The 21,115-nt window shown below is 41.9% G+C and overlaps 1 protein-coding gene across 1 annotated transcript in view; it reads right to left on the bottom strand.

Annotated features, from left to right (window-relative positions):
• The window catches only part of ARHGEF6 (Rac/Cdc42 guanine nucleotide exchange factor (GEF) 6), a 109,651-nt gene that overhangs the window by 79,204 nt on the left and 9,332 nt on the right, over positions 1-21,115 (bottom strand). Inside the window, exon 3 of the mRNA XM_012655488.1 lies at positions 1,261-1,345. Coding sequence (XP_012510942.1) covers positions 1,261-1,345 — 85 coding nt within the window. The remainder of the gene's footprint in view (positions 1-1,260; positions 1,346-21,115) is intronic.

Here is a 21,115-nt window from a genome sequence, read left to right on the forward strand (position 1 = left end):
TGGCATAATGTTAGAATTACACGATCCTCCCTGTCTAGAACTGGATAGTTGTCATGTGTGTTAAATATAGTTGCTTGAATTAGCTGTACTTTCTGCTATACGCCTTATAATAGCTCAAAAGCATGTTTTTCCCCAAAAAGCAAAAGAACAACTTTGGAGAAGTATTTTTACATGTATTGCTATTATATACAGCTCTTTTGACTAAAACTATAATTACTTGATAGCTTCCTAGATGCTCCATCCTATTTGGCACTTGATTACATTGTCTGCTCTTGTTCTCTAATTGTTTCACGTGGGTAAGTTGAGTCTCCCTAAATAGACAGTAATTTTCTCAAGAGTGGGGACCATATCTTCCACTTCCTTTGTAGCACCTGACAGTGCTGGGTACACAGCCGGTCGTCTCTCCAACAGTTTGAGCAGCAAGACCTGTGTTTGGGCAGAAGGGCTCCGGAGTCAGTCAGATGTGGGTTTGAATCCCAGTCAGCCACTTTCTAGTTGGGCAACTGTGGGCCTGACTTTCCTTATCTGTAATATGGACCTAATGATAATAATAATACCTACCCCCCAGGGCTGTTTCAGAGATTGAATGAAACCATTGATGGCTCTTAGGACAGCCTAGACCCAGGGTAAGAGCTCAAAGCATTTTAACTGTGATTATTACTACCCTGCTGTTGGTAAAATACTGTATCACAGAAGGAGTAAAATTATACTCTGTTTATCATCATTTTCTTCACACTTAAGATTTATATTTAATACCTCCATAGTAATGAGTGTTAAACATTTAAATAAAAGATATTCTTTTCACTCTCTACGAATCCAAGGCTTCATTTCTGGTGCAAGGTTACCGAAGGATTCCTTTATATGGACAAGACATACGGAAAACAATGAAAAAATATATCTCTAATGGGGAAAGGGAAGTGACGACTGTATTTTGTAAACTTTATGAAAAAGGGAACTGGTCTTTTCTTTTTTATTTTCTGTCTTCTTATACTCAATTGGCTACTCAGGAGCTTTGAATGAAATATTTTCTTGGTTCTTATCTTTATATTAAATGCATTAGGAGAACATCGGCCATAAGTGTGTCTAAATGCTAAACCTTGAAAAATTAAAGCATTTGATGCTTGTTGGGCTTTATTTGAGGGGCAGTGGGAAAATTTGCACCAATCAAACAATCCTGGCCATAGCTGGCTCCTGGAGTAATCAGAAACATATGGATGCAAAAATGTCACCCAGAACTCACAAATCACAAGCCCTGCTTACCTTCTGTCGCTTTGTTGACAGCTAAAAGAGTACTCAGAACCTTGGAGAAATTGACCCCTGAATAAAGGTCATCAGGATGAAATACCTACGAGAAAGGCAAATTGAAACTGTAAGACACTGTAAGTATTCAACTCAACGAACAAAACTATCAAAGGCCCACTTCCTCTGGCTCTCAGAAGAAAAAATGTAAAAGCCAAGACACAAACCTCAGTATACCTTTGGGAGAAATGAGAGCGGCAGCTGAGCCGCCTAATGACATGTGGCAGGCCATCAGTGAGTCAGAGAGAAGCGGTAATGGGAAATGAGAGCCAAGCTGAGAAGGCAGCGCCCACCAGGAAATGCACAATGCATGCTCAGAGCCACACTTCTGACCTGAGCGTATTGATACTATCGGCCCAGTTACAGGAAGCTCATAAGCATAAGTTATAATTAATGCCGATCACCTACAGAATGTCCTCAGTAGTCCACAAAAAAGGAGGTGGAGCCTTTTTGACACACATTCATCTTCACAGTTTATTCACTGTACTCAGTTGGGGCGCTGTCAGAAGTGCCTTTCTCTCTGCTCCCCCTCCTCCCTGCTGCTGCCCACTGGATCCCACCTGCCTGGGATCCTGACTCCAAGTTGCCCAAACTTTCTGCCCAGGTCTGCCTTTTGCTCCCAGCCTCAGTTCCTGGTTTCTGCTGCTTCATCTTCCCCCTCTCAGTTCATCTTCATGGATTTGAACCTTTGCATGTCTGAGCCTATAGGTTCTTCCTGGCATTAGGTGACTTTTCCAGATATGATCTCTGGCCTTCCTGATATTACTCAACTCTCAGCAAAAACACATTAAATAAATAAAACATTTCACTTTGCCAGTCTCAACTATCATTCTGATAGGCTACTGTCTCTAGGGAAGACACCAATCAGTTGTTCTTGTTTTAAATACAATTTAATTGTTAAGTTTAAGATGTAGTCAAGGTATTAAAATGTATTGAGACTTCTTCTAGTCTCAAAAATACATATTTGGGACTAGAAGTATTCTGAAGCACAGGCACAATCTATTAATTTGCCAGCCAACAATGTAGATATACATATCTATAGGTAACCAGATGCTCACCTTCTGGATGGAAATGCCCCTTCTAAAAACATTTTGTTTCAGGATGCCTAGAAATCTCCTGAAGAAAACAGATTGCATCAGTTTTCCCCAAATGTGGTGATGGGAATAAAATGTACCTTTTCATATGGGACATGATTGGTAATGGGCCTAGGATTTTGAAGGGTCTTTCTTCCCATCAGGCAGAGCCATTTGTTCCATTTTTAATCTGCATATTTTCTGGGAGCCACATCAAGACAAAATTTTTATCTTCTTTTTGTACATATTCTTGAAGACCTAAAATCTGTTTCTAGAATGAAAATATATAATACCATTTTTTTCAAGTTTGGGGGGGTCAATAAAGATACATGCAAATGGGAGCCTACACAAGTCTGCCTGTTCTGGGATTCACAACTCTACTATTCATTTAATCAATCAATGTTTTACATTCGAAGTTAAAATGACTGAAGAGCCCAGCTGGATCTAAAAATGAGAAATTGATATACTCTTAGTAAAAGTAATGCTAATATTACTGAAGGATTAAATAACACTATGATCTAAATATATTTCTGAACACTACAATATAAAATTCAAAGTTTTCCAGGAATAAATTGACAGGAGTTTGTTTCAGTTTGTCAAAGCCTGGATGAACAACATACAATAGACTCTAGAGAGAGTGTCTAGTATCCCAGGAGATTCTGGACTTACTGAGTCCCCCTTAGAACTGATCAAGTGGGAAAGTGTTAATGTCATCTATGCCAAAATGATAGCAAAGCAAGAAATTCACTTGTTTTTAGTCCATAATTCCTAATGGGAGTGTACATATGTATGTGCATGTGGATAAGTGTATTTGGTGACTATGGTAAAGATGGGTGGAGTCTACAATAATAAGCAGAAGTTAAATATTAGCAGAAGAAAGCATGAGAACAAAAGCTATGATAAAAACCTCCCCCTTTTGTTTTTAGTTGTTCCTTATGCAGGGTTGTTGACTGCCTATACACAGCAACACCAGTATTAGTCACTTGTACTGGTACTTGACTGAATTTGAAAACAAATAAACTGACCAGAAAATGAAATGCATATCAGCAAGAGTCATTACATCTGCTTGAGGGAAGGTCCCTGGACTGCACACAGTTCCCTTTTGAAAAAATCCCAATATACTCTAGTTTATTTATCAACAGACATTGTTCTTCTCACTGCAAGCCTATTCTGTAGCACTAGGAACTACACAGGAAGGAGTTGGAAGAGGCCTCTGGGAACTAGTAGAGAAGGCAATGCCTAAGGATTATTATTTCAGAGCAGTTGGAAGATCTGATATAACCACAAACACCCTTCACTACACTACACCCTCCTAAGCCCCAAATTAAATGATATTGAAAATTCCACCCCAAAATTTCTTCTGTAGGAGACTTGAGATAGGTCGCTTAAGAAAATGGAAATATTATTAATATCTGGAGGGAACACAACACTTTAAGTCATTATCAGTCATTTATATCTTAGTGGAAATGAGAAGTGTGAAACCAAGTCTAGAGACCATGATGTTAAGGGCTCTGGTGCCCAACTAGGAGAAAGCAAGGAAAGTCTCTCAATGTGGAGAGGGTGTGAGAAGAACAAGGAAAAGTAGATAACGGTATAAGCCATTTGCCTAGAACTAACCCCACTCATTTATACAGACAGACTGGAGATCCAATTCCCCTTTCTGTCTGCAAAGCACTGGAACCTGTTAAAAGGTAATGCAGGCTGGGTGTGGTGGCTCACGCCTGTAATCCTAACACTCTAGGAGGCCGAGGTGGGAGGATCATTTGAGGTTAGGAGTTCGAGACCAGCCTGAGCAAGAGCGAGACCCTGTCTCTACTAAAAAAATAGAAAGAAATTAGCTGGACAACTACAAATATATAGAAAAAATTAGCCAGGCATGGTGGCACATGCCTGTAGTCCCAGCTACTCAGGAGGCTGAGGCAGGAGGATCGCTTGAGCCCAGGAGTTTGAGGTTGCTGTGAGCTAGGCTGATGCAACGGCACTCTAGCCCAGGCAACAGAGCGAGACTCTGTCTCAAAAAATAAATAAATAAAAAATAAGAAAAGGTAATGCAAATTTGCACATTTTATGCTGTATGTCATTTTTCAAAGTCATTTTCAATGAAATTTTTCAAAATGAAAGTCAAATCATGACACAGTCATGATGATACTAATATTCTAGCACCCTGTACAAGCCTCACTAGCCTGTTTAGTGTCCCTGGTATGTGCCCGAGTCCCAGATTAGCTGAACTTTCTTTATACCTATTTCAGTCCAGAAATAAGCCAGTTAGTTCCAGTTGGATCTGTGAAGGTCGGATGAACAGTAGGATTTCCTCCCTCCACTTATCTTACCACTACTACTGTGACTCAGACAAGAAAAAAAGTACTGCTTCTTAGACTATTGTTAGATGATTTCAAGGTACCACTCTTGCCATCAGATGAGGCAAGGTTTAAGTTTAACAACAAAAACATTTACTCTACTCTGGGTAAGCAATAGGAGAGACAAGAATTAAACTTCATTTCAAAATTTTTAAAAGTATTTACATATAGCCAACCTAAGGTCCATTTCCTACATCAGCAGATGTAATCAGACTAGACATTTAATTTTTAAATGTTTCTCCACATTTTTCCATTCTGGATATCCACAATGATAGCAAAACCTATTTTCAATCCACTAAACACCAGGTGTTAATTCCGAACTATTGGGGATCTGCCAGCATAAACTGCACAGAAGTTAATAATTTTGTGGCTGTACAAATAGAATCTTTTGGAGTAGTTCTCAGTTTCAACATATAAACTGACAAAAGCAAGGAAGTACATGAGAAGAAACTCCCCCAATCCCTTGTTCCATTTTCACACTAATCTTAGAGCTACCACTTACTGATTTACTGAGCTCCTGCTATGCGCCTGGCACCATGCTTGGAGATTATATATGCCGCGATCTGAATGGTTGTGTCCTTCCCAAATTCCTGTTTAAACCTAATCACCAATGTGTTGGTATTCGGAGCTAGGGTTGTTGGGAGGTGATTAGGTCATGAGGGCAAAGCTCTCATGAATGGGATCGGCGCCCTTATAAAAGAGGCTCCAGAGAGCTGCCTCATCTCTTCCACCATGTGAGGACACAGTAGGCAGGACCTCACCAGACATTAAATCTGCTGGTGCCTTGATCTAGGACTTCCCATCCTCCAGAACCATAAGAAATATTAATACATTTCTCTTGTTCATAAGCCACTCTGTTTATGGTATTTTGTTCGAGCAGCCTGAACAGACTTAAGATACAAACATATATTTTTTTGCATTTGATTCTCCCAGCATGACTGCTGCGTGGGTACAATTATTTTCCCCATTTCATAGATAAGTAAACTAAGATTCAGAGCAGTGAAGTCGCAGAGCAGGAAAGTGATGGAACCAATAAAAATACACAAGAAAGTGCTCTGAGGGGCATTGTAGCCCTGCATGCATACTTCATGTTTCCATGAGACATAGAAAAAAATGAAAAAGCAATCCATGAGTTTGCATACAAAAAGAAATCCCTTGCTACTGTCAACACGAGAAGCATCTGTACCATCTGCAGCAAGTTTGTTACAACCTCTAAAATGACTCATTCAACTGATCGCAGCAAAGAGAAAATCTCCCGTATGACAAGATTGTCTCCACAGGGGTGTTGCCTGGTTCCTGTGCTGTCCTTCCCATTTCAAGGGGCAGCTCTGACTCGGCAGGCACTTGGCCACATTTGTCAGAAGTGGGCAAGGACTGCACTAAGCTCCTCCTATTTGTTTAACCAGTTCTACCTTGTGAGGCACAGTCTATGTTTGTGAGGTGTTAGTCCGGTGGGGGTCCAGCCTGTGGTTACAGACCCAAGCTAAACCATCTAGGCCACCTGCAATGACATTCAGCCTCCTGATTTCCTTGGCATCATGCTCTAACCACCTGAGTTAACCAGTCACAGCAGCCCAGCCACATGCTGGTTAAGAAAAGAAGTCATACCCCATTCTGGTTCAGAATTATTAGTCTTTAATGTCATATGACATCAGTAACACCCAATCAACTTCCATTTAAAGTTAATTTAGAAACAATGGTGATATAGTACCTCTTGTATTCTCCTGGATAGAGCTGGAACACATTCTACTAAGCGAAGTATCCCAAGAATGGAAAAACAAGCACCACATGTACTCACCATCAAATTGGTATTAACTGATCCACACATAAGTACACATATAAGAATAACATCTATTGGATGTCGGGCAGGGTGGAGGGGGGAGGAGGGGATGGGTATATGCATACACAAAGAGTGCAATGTGTACCATCCGAGGGACGGACGCACTTGAAACTCGGACTTGTGGGGGGAGGGGGGCAAGGGCAACATACGTAACCTAAACATCTGTACCCCCATAATATCCTGAAATTAAAAAAAAAGAAAAAAAAAGAAAGTTAATTTAGGGTTGGAGGTGATCACAATAGGCTCTATCACTCAAGAGTTTAAAAGTTTAATCAACTGAAAAGCAAGTGATTCAGTGGGACCCCAAGGACATATAGCTTACGTTTCAGGCCCATTCAAAAGCAAAAAAAAAAAAAAGATTCCAAATATTTAGGAACATTCTAGCTCTTCCTTGTTCTTATTGAGCAAAATCTTAAATTAACTTAGCTCATCTTGAATCACATTTTCTAATTCTCACAGCTGAGCACGCTGCCTCTGTTAACCCCTGAACTTTGGAGGAAATGTCATTACGTAGTGCAACGGAGCAAGCAAATCTGAGCTGCTTAGTCATATTTCACTGGGTGGCACCGCTCCTGGCTCTGTGAACGTGATCTGGAATGCTTGCACATAGCTCCTACTAAAAGCAGTCACAAAGTCAGCAACAAATAATGCTCTTAGCTCAGAAATTGGACTCATTACCCACTGGCATTCCACTTACTAGAATATAGTGGATGGCATTTGTACCCTGCCTGGTTTTAAATAATAACTGTTCCTACTTGATATGGAGCAAACTTAAGAAAGCAAACCCTGCTGTCTACTCCACTCTTATTTCCTCACTTTTTCTCCATTTCAGCAATTTAGGGAACAAGATCTAACTTGTGCCTGTAGCTGTAAAAACATACAGTGTATTGAAAAAAGCAGTGATATGAGGGTGGGAAAATCTTGACTCCAATCCCAGCTTTGTCACTGCTGAGCAGCTGTGAGGACCTTAGGAAAGCAACACCACTTTTTTGAGTCTCCGCTTCCCATCTGGAAAGTGAGAGGTATCTTTGACTAAAGGAGTTCAGTGAGAGGCCTGCTGGTCCATCATCTGAATAGAGGCTTTCAAAGGCAGCATCTTGGCTGGGTCCCCAAGGTCCAGAATCTGGTCTTCAATTTTTGAGGTGCTTGAGAATGGACTCATGCTAGCCAAGCTCACAAAAGGCCAATACATAAACCAAAATGCCAATTTCTTAATTTTTACTAAAAAAAATGAACCACTAATAGGACTAGATATCCCTGTTTTATGACCAGAGCATTCTCTTCCAATAGAGTATGGTAAGCCAAATTATAATTATAAATGTGGTGGGTAGTACAGAATGAGAGTAAAAGGAGTCTGGGGTATTGTAGCCTAACATAATTATTACCTGTTTACAAGCTGATTTTTCAAAATATCATTTTGAAATGACCTATTTATAAATTCTGGCTCTATCTTGCTGCCACTGTATAATGGCATTTGGACTGTGATCATGGACAGCTTTAACTATCTATGTTTTTGTCTCTGTGGGTTTCTATAGAGTCACTTTACATAACTAATAGGGACTCCTAGATTATTTGAACCTCATAGAATTCAGAGCCAGGAAGTTCAGCTCCATAGAGCTCCTATGATAGGAGCCAAGATCTGAGCTTAACCCCTCACTGTTCACCTTCATTTCAAAGTCACCAAATCTACTTTCTGATGGTCATCTCAGCATCACCATATCACACCTTATGACTTCCATTCTTCCTTGTCAGCACTCTTTTAGGGGAAAACCCACTTTCTCCATGACAGAGACTTATTCTTTATTTGAGTACTCATTGTTCAGGAAAAAGGGGAATGAATGAGGAATGACATAGGCATCTTGGTGGGGCCAGTAGCAGCATTAAAAACAGAGAGAGCAAAAGAGAACAACTGGTTTTGAATAATCTCACCAAAAAGAGAACGGGCATAAAGGAAAGGGAAAGATGAAATCTCTTGTCAATAGCACTTGCCAAGCCAAGGACAGGAAGCAGGAGGCCTAAACCCAGCTGCCCCACAGCCAGCCAGCCATCGTGGCTTGCTTCCGCCCCTCCTCCTATGCTCCTGTCATCAGAGCCTTTGCAGGAGTCACACTGGCTGCCAGTTTTGAGGGGTGGGGGTGAACGAGTGATGCCTCAGCTGCTGGAGCATCTGTGTGCCAGACCTGGGGGTGTCCTCCCCAATGCCCCCACCCCCTCCTTTCAGAGAAGGAAACTGACTTCCTAGTGTTCCAAATTGGAATGTGGAACAGATTTTCTGAGAGACATAGCATGACACCTGCCACTTAGTCTCTGTGAGTGCTATAGTTCAGCCACATTATTAAATAGGCTGCTGTGGGCCAGCCAGAAAAAATAATCACCGTGCAGAATCTTGTTTCTATGGGAAAATGTTTTCTGTGTTACCAACAATAACTTACAAATGAACGTTTGGAAAATAATCCATTTTGATATTGAAGAGTGCCCAGACGTGTGTTCCCAAATCAATATGCAACATCCTTTATGCTTTTTCCTTGTCCTTTGATATAAAGGAGAAACAAATACCCTGGATATTCACAGTACTATTTATTTTAGAGATCCCCGTGATGAGAAAATCAAGGTAAACATATGAAGACGATGAGGATATCCTCAGAAATTTCAGTAGTCAACAGCTCCTCTCTGCCTGTTTAACAGTCCAGGCAGTTAGGGAGGAGCCTCGCCTATGAAGAGAGGGCTCCTGCAGCCCCTGCTTTCCTAGGAACCTACTAGGGTTTAGGGTTGGAGCCCTAGAGCCCAGCAGAATATACAGGAGAGACTGGTGGTACACAAGCCCTACACAAAGACTAGGGAGAAAGGAAGGCCATGGAAAAAAAGAGTCACTGCAGGTGGCTTTCAGCAGCAGCTTCTCTGGTAGTTTCACCTATCACCCTCCATAAAGCCCTCCACTGACCTACCTTCGCGTTTCTTTCTTCTGAATAGCTACAGCCTTACAGCCTGTAGAGATGCAGCACACTTAAGCTGTCAGTGGCCTATCAATCCAATATTCTTTATTCATTCTGTGGGTGTCAAGATTAGTTCTGGATTTCCAATTAGAAGGTAAGCTCTTTGAAGTCCAAATTCCTCCACATCTCTGGCCCCAATGTTCAACATATACAAGATACTTGATAAATAACCATTCATTGGTTGATCGACAGGATGTTGTGTACACGAGAGACTTAAATGTACATTATACCTAGAGTATAAGCCCATGACGCCAGTTAAAATTGTTTTTTCACTTCTGTATCCTCACTGTCTAGAAGACTGCCTGTCACGTAGTAGGTGCTCAATGGATATCTGATTAATTAGTGAAAGTTTAGATGCTCTCGCCAATACATGATTAATCATAACTGAACAAAAAGCATTGCAAAAAGTATAATCAATTCAGAAAGAACTATCACTCAGGAAAGAAAAAATCCAATCTCCATGCAACTTTCCAGGAAACATCTATCATCTAAAGTGAGATGTACCTGCACTCATCTGCAAAATTAAGCCCTGTGACTGTGAGGTGACCAAATGTGCTTCAAATTCTATGGTTGTGAATTTTTTGGGCTGTGTGCCGAGTAGGGGCAAAGTCCACAATTGCTGGCCTGTCGCAAGTAATAGAGGTTCCTTTAAATCCCATCACAAACTACCATGACCTAATCGTTATAGAGAAGGGAAACTGGAAAGAACTGTAGGATTTCACCGAGTTGCTGGAATTGGCTATATTTTTAACTCTTTTTATTGTAAAAGAGCATAAATGACAGACACCACACTCACCTGTTCATACCCATGCTCTAAAACTAGCTCCTAGTTACAGCGAGAGCACAGTGGGACACAGCAAAGTAATTCACCCGCAGCCAGAAGGGCTAACATGAAATTTGAAAGGCTACAAATTACACGCCCAAAGTCCTTCTAACACCAGCTAATCTGAGAGGAAAGGATGTTGTGCCAAAGTTATCATCATTTTCTTTCTTTACTTAGAGATCACCTTTAGTGATTCATTTGGCAAAGACTTTTTGGCACTCCTTGATTATATCTCCATGTGAGTCACTTTTTCAAAAGTATGCCTAACAGACATCAATTAATTAATCAGTTAATTAATTAATTTTGCTCCATCTTATTCCAAAGAGGATTTGTGCCTAGGAAACAATCCGAACACTGTGAAGTGGGCATTCTGGAGCTCAGATATTAGAGACATCAGAAATGGTGCTCTCAGCACCCATGTCTCTCAAAGCACAGCAACATCATCCCACAAAAGCCTGATATAACCGAAGATCAAGTCCGTTCTCCTCGGCCTAACATTCAAATTTCTTCCCAAGCTGGTCTCACCTTAGCAAGCCCATCATTTGTCACCATCATCTCCTTAAATGCCCCAGAATCCTCTTTCTTCACTGTTCCTCACTCTCTGATATTTATACTTTTCCTTAAGAAAGTTCTATCAACCATCTGAATCCTAGCTATTCTTCAGGGCCTTTCCTAAATCACTCCCCCTCTATGGGGTTTTCCCCAAACACTACACCTCAGTACACAACAGGCTTCCCTATTTCTGAACTCCTCTTGCATTTAGGCTCTAGACTCTGGAACCACTAACTTGGACACCTAGGCAAACACTGCTATATGCTGTTAAATTCGCATATACACGTTGCCTCTTTCCAATAGGCAGGAGCCCACAGTGCCAGGCACGGTGCTTACCATGTAGACCATGAACAAATACTCGCTGAATGTCAGTCTTTCCTCCCAATGTAAAATTCAAACCCATATTTCTTCCACCAGAAACACCTCTCCTTTGGGGATGCCTTTCCGACAAGGAAAGAGAGGGGGAAAGGCAATTTTTTTTCTAGTAGAACCTGATAAATCAGGGCTCGTATATTTTCAATCACTTGGTAAAATAAATTCTTCTTTTCGAAGCCTATGATTGAAAGAAGTGAAGAATGCTGACAAAGCATTTACCTCACCAAGAGGAAGTGGAGTTACTGCCTGGTATCACTTTGGAGAAAGCCACAGTTAAACAGCCTTCACGTGCAAAGCTACCACCTTGAAAACTCCATGAAATCAAGAGAGTTTGGGTAGCATAAGAAGTAAGCAGTAGCCTGGGAAACAGAAAAGCAGAGAAGGACTTCCATAAGATATCATGGGAGAGCTAGTCTCTCACACCTTTAATTTTCTTTTTTTTTTTTTAATTTTAAAAAACTGTAAACAGGAACTTTAGCTTGGCATAAAGAAACTGAGCAATGCTGTATTAGGAAGACCCAGCTTTCTTTTTATCCTTATTTTCACCCACTAAAGAATCATTTCTATAAATAAAAGTCAACCTTTAATGATCTACATGTAGACAGATACACAAGCTATCTAAATGAAATTTTAAAAATTCATTTCCACTCAAAAATCCATTCATTATCCATTTAACAAATATTTACTGAACACCTAGTATACACGCCAGGGACTAATACATAAATTTGTTTTAAGATGAGAAATAAAACAAATACTATTATATATATAAATGAACATTATTATATATATAATATATAAAGTCTGGCAAATGAAGAAGTCACTCACAGGTACACTAACCCTTAAGCCATTGTTTTCCATTCTGTTGTCTTTCCTTGAAGGCGATTTTTAAATCCCAAATCAAGACTTTTCCCAATTACACAACACATTCCCAAATACCAGCCCATCTTCAGAGAATGTAAACTGGTTATATTACAGTGTCAATGTTTATTTCCATTATCACAATGCATATTTTCCCAAAGAAGTTGTTAAATTTCTTTTGTTAGTAAAATACTGCATTCTCTTGATTTGCATACATTTCTCAGAAATTATCGGTAAATATCCCCACAGAACTTGTTATGCTTTTTTGTTGTTGTTGTTTTTTATTTTTTTTTTTTGAGACAGTCTCCCTTTGTCACCTGAACTAGAGTGCTGTGGTGTCAGCCTAGCTCACAGCAACTTCACTCCTGGGCTCAAGCGATCCTCCTGCCTCAGCCTCCCGAGTAGCTGGGACTACAGGTGCGTGTCAGCATGCCAGCTAATTTTTTCTGTTTTTAGTAGAGATGGGGGTCTCGCTCTTGCTCAGGCTGGTCTCGAACCCCTAAGCTCAAGTGATCCTCCCACCTTGGCCTCGCAGAGTGCTGGGATTACAGGCGTGAGCCACCGCTCCTGGCCTGGAGACCTCACTATGAAGAACATACAAATTACAAGATGAAATATTTCTTAGTGTTCAGGCCTGCTTCACAGGCAGGGCTCTTCATAAACGATGTTAAGAGCTTGCACTTTAAAGATGCCTCTTAAAATAACATCCAGGCTTCCAAGGAGTAAGGAAACGTCTTTGTTATTGTCTAGGGTGAGACAAGTCCTTAATAACCGTTTCACTCACTGCTTTGCAAACTGCTGCATTTCGTCTCACCTTAATTTAATTCCTTCTTTTCCCTATCGCCCTATTCAATCCCTCAATTGACATGTCTGATCTCTGTAATAATATTCAAGTCTCCAAGAAAGTACAAAGCTGAGATTTTATTCTATTTTTCAAGCAGAACGTAATTAGGAAGGTAAATCTGCCAGAAGCCAAATAGAAATGATGTGTGACTATATACTATTTTGGATGATCCACATCTCTAAACTCATACATCTCTCTGTGTGGTGGGGTCCAGTCTTCCAGGGTATGACAAAGCCTGGAGCTAATCAGACAGATGTCTGGTGTTGTAACTCTTTCTTCCAGATGACAGAAGAGGAAGTGGCAATGTCATTGTTGAAATGCAGGTACACAGTAGCTTCTGGACTACATGGACATACACCTCCCTCTAAAAAGTTAGTAAGCAAGGGCTTCACACCTCTTCATTTGCAATTCAAAGGCCAGACTCTGTATTTCCTTTGGGTACTAACCCCAAATGTCATCACCAATTGCTCTGCATACCTTATGCTGTGCTAGCAACATCTTATCACCTCTCAAACTGATCCGTAGAGCCACCTCAGGTCTAACATATGACCAAATTAGAATGGGGCTGGAATAGGGGATAGCTGGCCAAGACTGAGGGGTTTTAATAAAGAGGTATATGGTGTTCTGTTGTCCCCAGAAACAGCCTGGATTAGAGTCAACATTAAAAGTAAATGAGAGTGGCCGGGCGCGGTGGCTCACGCCTGTAATCCTAGCTCTCTGGGAGGCCGAGGCGGGAGGATTGTTTGAGCTCAGGAGTTCGAGACCGGCTCTGAGCAAGAGCAAGACCCCGTCTCTACTAAAATTAGAAAAACTAGTCGGGTGTGGTGGCATGTGCCTGTAGTCCCAGCTACTCAGGAGGCTGAGGCAGGAGGATCGCTTGAGCCCAGGAGTTGGAGGTTGCTGTGAGCTAGGCTGATGCCACGCCACTCACTCTAGCCTGGGCAACAGAGTGAGACTCTGTCTCAGAAAAAAAAAAAAAAAAGTAAATGAGAGTGAGTTAGATTTAAAACCAGATAATTTATAGGAAGATCCCATTGATCAAATTTTCTAATAAAATGAATTCCTTTTGGCATGTATTTGGTACATTCAACCCAATTCAGAAACAATGTTTTTCCTTTTTAGATATTACATATTGTGTTTTTTTTAATAATGGCCATTGATTTTGATTTCCCCCCTCAACTATGCCCAATTTATCAGGTTTATTGTTTATTTCCTGAGGGTAAGGGAGAATGTTTTTGTCAATCATCACTCAAAATAAAAAGTCATTCAATGAATTGTTTAATTTAACTAAAACAACAAGCATCTTGCTCTGGGGTGCATTTTAAATTTTCAAACTATTTTAATTATAAAATAAATATATCTGTTTTAAAAGACACAAAAATTAAACTATTTCATCCAGGTAAACATGAGAAACTGAAAATAATCTTTTCTCACATTCTTCTAATTTATGCATAGACTAAAAAAGAATGAAAAGATTTCCTGATTTTTCAATTCCCAGAGGAATCCGTCCAAACTGTTTCTATTATTAGAACACAAAATGGTAGCTCAAGAAGTTACTGTGGTTAACAATTGAATAATTCATCATCTCTGAAGAATTCAGTTGCTTTGTCTTCTCCAGTTCTTCTTTACAACTTGATCCCCAAACGTATTTCTAGTCCTGGGCTGTTATAAAGGAAACCATATACAAATTGTTTTCAGAGTTGAAAATTGGCCATGCTAAGCGTTGAGAACAACAGCAAGACAATAAGCTGGAGAAAGAATAAGAACTCTTACAATCAGTTCCTAAAACTCCTAAGACTGCATGTATATTGTCTGAAACTATAGTTAAAAATTCCAATCTCTTTTCCATGGATATCACTGGGCTACAATATCCCTGAAATTTAAACTGACTTTATGTAGCCTTCCAAATAAAATATTTAAAAATTAAACATGGCATATAAATAATTTTAAACACATTTCAATACATTCTATCTAAATTCAAATTATTCTCTATGATGAGAGGCACTGAGAATTTCAAGTTCAGGAAAAAAAGCACTTCAATTAGTCAGCAAAAGATGCTAATAATGTTGAAAGGATTAGTTTCTGCTATTAAGCCTTAAGAACACAGGACAAGCCTGCCATCACCATTCCTCTAAAATGCCCAGAAATATTCAACTTTGTTTTGCCTTCCAAAGAGACAAATTAAGTATTAGGACATATGTGGGGATTTTACCTTTGACTTTATTTTTTAAAACGGTTTTCCAAAAATAAGTGGTCTCTGCCAAATAGAGCATAGAAATGAGAGATAAGGTGGCTAGATTTTTTTTCCCCATTTCAAATTTTATCCCTGTCTAAATTCACAATGTTACTGGTGTAAAACCTCAGAACCCTTGGAGAGTTCAGTTTACCTTTTCCCTGCATCTGATTTTTTTAATGTTAAGATTTCAAGAGGAAATATTTCTAAAAACCAATGACTCACTCCTTAAACAAAGCCAGCTTAACATAACTGAACTAAGTGAATTTTTTTTGATAATGCAGTGTTATTTATGAACACTGATCTGCTGGGATATATTAAAATTCCAATTAGGAACTAGTTTTTATTGAGAGTTTACTCGGTGCCAGGCCCGGTGCAAAGTGCTTTACTTGCTTTCTCTCATTTAACCCTAGGAGGTAGCATATTCCTAATAAGTGGCCAACCTGGGTCAGTCCAAGTCCAAAGCTCAAGCTCTTAGCCCCTGCACTACTATACTACTTGTCAAGAAAAAAAGGTTTCCCTGACCAGGAATCAAACCCAGATCAAGGCAGAAAAAGGAACAAATTCCAGTCATTAGAGCACACAGCGTGTGTTAGGATGCCGAACCCCACACCCAAAGTCTCTGGATAGTTAGGTGTTTTGGGGTCTACTTTTTACAGTTTTTCTGTGTCCTTTGCTGATGCGCTATGATTTCATGGTATAATGGACATGTAGACTTTCTGCCACTGCCAGTGTATCTAATCTACAGTAGCCCCTCTTTTCCCTTCATCACGACGTTCTGTTTAGATGCTGTTTTCCAGGTTACAAAGTGCTTCAACATACCTTACCTCATCTCATTTAATTTGCTATTTCTAATCAGTTTTGGGGTGAACAACCAGATTACCCATTGCTAACATGCTTAGGTAAGTAAAAGCAATTAGGCTCTGAGCGACGGCCTGAGGCACTGTCCTATGAGTAAAGTGCACAAGTCTTTGTGCAAAGATGGGACATCTCTTTTGCAGCCCAGATCTTCTCTGACCACTCAGTCATTCTATCAGTCATTGATCTAACAAACACTTATAAGCACCTGCTATGTGCCATGTTCTATGCTGGGTGCTAGGTTTATAAGAATGATCAGGCTATGGTTCCTGCCTTTGAGAAGTTCCAAAAATAGCAGATGTGTTCACACATAAACCATAGCAAGAGTGGAAAAGCAGTGTAAAGGTAGCTCAGCACAAGGGATTATGGGAAAATGGACGCAAGCTGCTCAGTTCAGCAGAGAAGACTGTCTAGAAGATCCGAAGCTGAGAAGGAGGCCAGTATCTCCTTCTTTGTAGTTCTCAGATTGGTGGTAGACGCTTGAGGTCGCTAGATTGCTGAACTCTGGATAAACCAGGGAAATGGTTCTTGACTCTGGACACACATCAGAACACTTGCAGAGCTTTCCAAAAAACATAATCACAAGGCTTGGCCATTTTGGAAGACTGCCGGGCAGTACCTGCTAAAGCTGAACATGTACACACCTTATGACCTAGCAGTTCCCCTGCCATATTTAAAACCCAAGAGAAATATGCATGTATGTTCTCCAGAAGACATTCGGAAGGATATTCATAGCAGCTTTGTTCATAGCAACCAAAAACTGGAAACAAGTAAATAGAAAAACAAAATATGGTACATCCATACAATGAAATACTACACAGCAATAAAAAAGAGCAAACCACTAGTACCTGCAACAACATGGATGACCTGCACTAATATTAAGCTGAGTGAGAGAAACCTTATACAGATGAGTACATACTGTATGATTCCACTCACAGAAAATACCAAAATGGAAAAAAATGAATCTATTATCTTAGAAGTCAGAGTAATGGTGCCTCTTAATGAAGGGTAGTGACTGGGAAGGGGCATAGGGTGGCTTCTGGGTGTTGATACTGTTCCGTTTCTTATTCAGGGCACTGATCATATGGGTGTATTCAGTTTGTACAAATTCACCAAACTATATAATTAGGATTTGTGCAATTTCCTGAATGTATGTTATACTTCAATATAAAGTTCACTTAAACATTTTTTTAAAAGAGAAATACCAATGCCTAGGCCTCATTGCAGACCAATTAACTCAGAATCTCTGGGTTATGGGACCCCAACATTTGTATTTTTTAAAGGCACCCCAGGTGACTCTAATGTACAGCCATGTCTGAAAACCAAAGGGTTAGGTGTTCCTGTATTTATCAATAGTTCCTAGGGGGCAACAGTCTGGCTCAGGGAAAAGGGAATGAGTTCTGAAATAAAGTTCATCAGTGATTACGTTCTGGCTCTGCTTTGCACTGGCAGTGTGAAGTGTTTGTCTGGATCATCTCCAAACCTCACTTTCCACCATAGCATAATGGGTACAATGCTACCTACTTCTTGGGATTATCATGAGGATTGAAAATGATAATATACGTAAAGCACTTAGCCTAGTACCTGGAACATAGCAGGTGCTTGAGAAATGGTAGATACTCAACTCCTTTTCCTCCTTTGCATCTAAGTTCCTAAGCATAGTGACGAACCAATTGCTGCAAAGGAACAAAACTCACACTCTCCAATTTCTCCTCCTGAATGAGTTTCTTTGTAAAGACTGAAGTAATACTATACTTGAACTAATGATGTCAAATGAATACCAGAAATTTCTGGGCCCTGGCTGCTCACTCTGTTGAGCACCTGCTAGCCCTGAATGTGAATGGAGAGGAGGCAGTGAGCTATAGGTAAATACAAACCACAGACCCTCCTTTGGAAAATGTTACTCCTGCCCTCACCTCTAAGAACAGTGCCAGCCATTCGTGAACAAAGTACACATGCCGAGATGTGAGTTGGCAAAAAGAATAGAAAAAATTAGTAGCTTGGAAAACATACCATCCACAAAATGTGCCCAATGAAACATTTTTTGTATAAAATGTCACATTTTAGTAAAAACAAACAAACAAAACAAAACCTAGGTTGAAAGCAAGAGATCCAGGTTAGAGTTTTGATCCTACCACTGGTAAGCTGTATGACTTTGGTTAACTAAACTTTTATTTCTTTGTCAAATGAAAGTAATGCCATCTCTCCTACATCTTTTACAAGGGCATGGTGAGTTTCAGATAAGATTAAGTAGAAGGCATTCCAAAAAATTAAGCACCAAAGAAATGCAAGATGAGATTACTAGCTGGAAATTTACTTTGTTCAAAACCCCAATCATCTCCCCAGACTGAGACAGAACACTCCCTTGTTTTAACTGCTCCAAGCACACCCAGAGCCTACACCGGCCTGAAGCTGGCTTATGTAAGAAGGGACTGCAGCACTGCCTGGCATGTAGCATAATACTTTTCTGAAGAGAAATCCTTGGAAATGCCTCAGCTGAAGTACAAGGGCAGGCCCAGGCCTCACATTTTGGAGAGAGGTGCTCTCAGTTAAGAAACACCAGAATTGTGGCTGGAGCAAATGATGTCATCAGAGATCCTCTTACCATGGTCAATGTCAAAATTAAGATAGGAAGTTCAAGGACAAACTATGGGTTTTCCAGGCAAATATAAGTTTAAAAAACAGTTTGTACCTTCGAATCCCGCCTTAAAAATTATTAATATTTTACAGTACATCAGCTGAAATCTATCCTATTCTGTAAGGTTTTTTGGTTTATGTGAAGCTTTTATTGACAAAAATACAAATAGTTGCATAGAAAAATATATTCCTTTACTGTAGTTTTACTCCCACTGCACATTAAAGGGGGAAAAATTGGGTCTGTCACCCCAATATCAAAAAAAAAATAAGAAACCAAAAATGAAAATATAAGACCTTTGAGGGAACAGACACAAACTTGAGGGCTCTCCAGTCTAGACCTAAGAAACGAAATAGCTCAAATACCTGTTGGGTTCCTAAATGACTGAAAAATGAAAACTTGAAATTAACAACGGACACTTGGAAACACCTTGTAGAGTACAGACAGGTCTTTCCCATCCACAAACCATTCCTGCGACAGACCTGTGTACTCAACGCAGAAAACATCCCCAAATGTACGGATGCCCAGGATTGGGAGGGCATCAAATTAGTATCAAAAATACTACTGTTGACTCCTGCTCTGGTTCCGGGGAAAAGAATCGGTCTGATGCAAACCTTCAGCCAGAGCTGGACAACTAGCCCCTAAGTTTGGCGCGTCCTCTATCTGCGCCCTTAGCCCCCACACCCCCCTCCCCGCACCCTGGATCTCAGCGCACAGCGAGGCCCTGGCAGAGAATGGACCCCACGGCTGGGGCTTCTATCCGCGGTAGTGAGGAGGAAGGGCGGCTCCTCTCATGGAGGTCCTTCGGAACCCACCCTCAGGCCCTTGAGTGCTCCCCTTCCCCTGACCCCTTGCCCCCAGGCAGGTCACCTGGTTCGGCCGCTGCCCGCCTGTCCTCCGGCTGCTCGCTCACTCCAGCCGCGCCGCCGCCGCCGCCTCCTGAAAGCGGCTCGCCCTCCCGAGTCACGGGGCCAAAGAGCGGCGGGCAAGCCTGTGCCAAGGCTGCGGGAACCGTTCAACCCAGCCGGAGCTGGGACCCTGCCCTGAGCGCGGCCGCCACCAGGGCGAAACTGGAGAGCTGGGCTCGCCTCGCCCCAGCGGGGAGGGGCGGCTGCAACTTTGCGCCTGGACGCGGGCAAGGAGGGGGCGCCCCTCTCCAAACTCTGTGCGGCGCCCGCAACCTCTCCAGCCCAGGGATTGTTTTTTAATCGAAAGGGAAGTCAGATTCTTGCCCTCAAGTTCTTGCTGCCAGAGCCGCGCCGCTCGGCGGGTGGAGGATTGCGGAGCCGAATGGGGGGCGCGGGAGGCGCGCCTCGCTGGGCGCGCTGGCTGCGAGCCGGGCGAGGGCGCGCGGGGCGGCAGCGGGAGGGGAGCGGCTGCCTGGGAAGCCAGCCGGACGGGCTCCTCCGGACCCCACTCAGCTGCTCGCGCTGGTCCCCTCCTGCCCGGAGCCAGAGCCCCGGAGGGAGAGCGGCCTGGAGGGACTGGGCCAGCGGCGGGGAAGCAGTGACCCGGACCTGGATCGCAGAAGTAGGAACTGGAAGTGACAGCGGCGCAGGGCAGAGCAGCAGCAGCAGCAGCAGCCGGGGTAGCCGTGGCAGCAGCAAAAGACGCGGTGTAGCGGCGGCGGCCACACTGCGCATGCTGCTGCCGCCTGCTTCAGCCCCCAGCCCGGGGCTGCCGGCTCCTGGCCTGCGCGGGTCACTGCCAAAGCCTCGGGCGGGAATCCTAGACTCACGAGTTAGCCCTTCCTGGTGGCCCGCCTCCTCCCTCATCCCCAGATGCAACTCGGAACCCAGAAGCTCTATGGTGAGCCACTGAGACAGTCAGGCAGAGAAGCCTCTTCAGCGGCCCTTCACATACCTCCCTTCCCCGGACTATCCTGGATGTCCTTCCTAGGCTCTCCGATAACAGGCCCCAAATCAAATAGTCTCTTTGGGAGGGAATGGAAAGGTTCGTGATAGATGGGAAATATGCATAACCTTACTCGAAGTCTTATTTTTGCAGAAATACAATGCAGTCAGTAAAAGATCAGGATGACCAGAGTTGTGGGTGACATTTAATGTGACTCTTGGAAATTCCATTAGGTGTGTCAGATTTGCTCAACAGGAAAAAAAGAACTTGCCAAGATCCTCTTTGGCTTTCCCACTAGCTCAAATTGAGCAGTTAAATATGCAAAGGTTTGCCCAGCAGAAACTGATGGAAATGGGACAGTTAAAAACAGACATTATGGCTGGGCGCGGTGGCTCACGCCTGTAATCCTAGCTCTCTGAGAGGCCCAGGCGGGCGGATTGTTTGAGCTCAGGAGTTCAAAACCAGCCTGAGCAAGAGCGAGACCCCGTCTCTACTAAAATTAGAAAGAAATTAATTGGACA

The sequence above is a fragment of the Propithecus coquereli genome, unplaced genomic scaffold (assembly GCF_000956105.1).
Source record: "Propithecus coquereli isolate 6110/MARCELLA unplaced genomic scaffold, Pcoq_1.0 Scaffold478, whole genome shotgun sequence".
Lineage (NCBI taxonomy): Eukaryota > Metazoa > Chordata > Mammalia > Primates > Indriidae > Propithecus > Propithecus coquereli.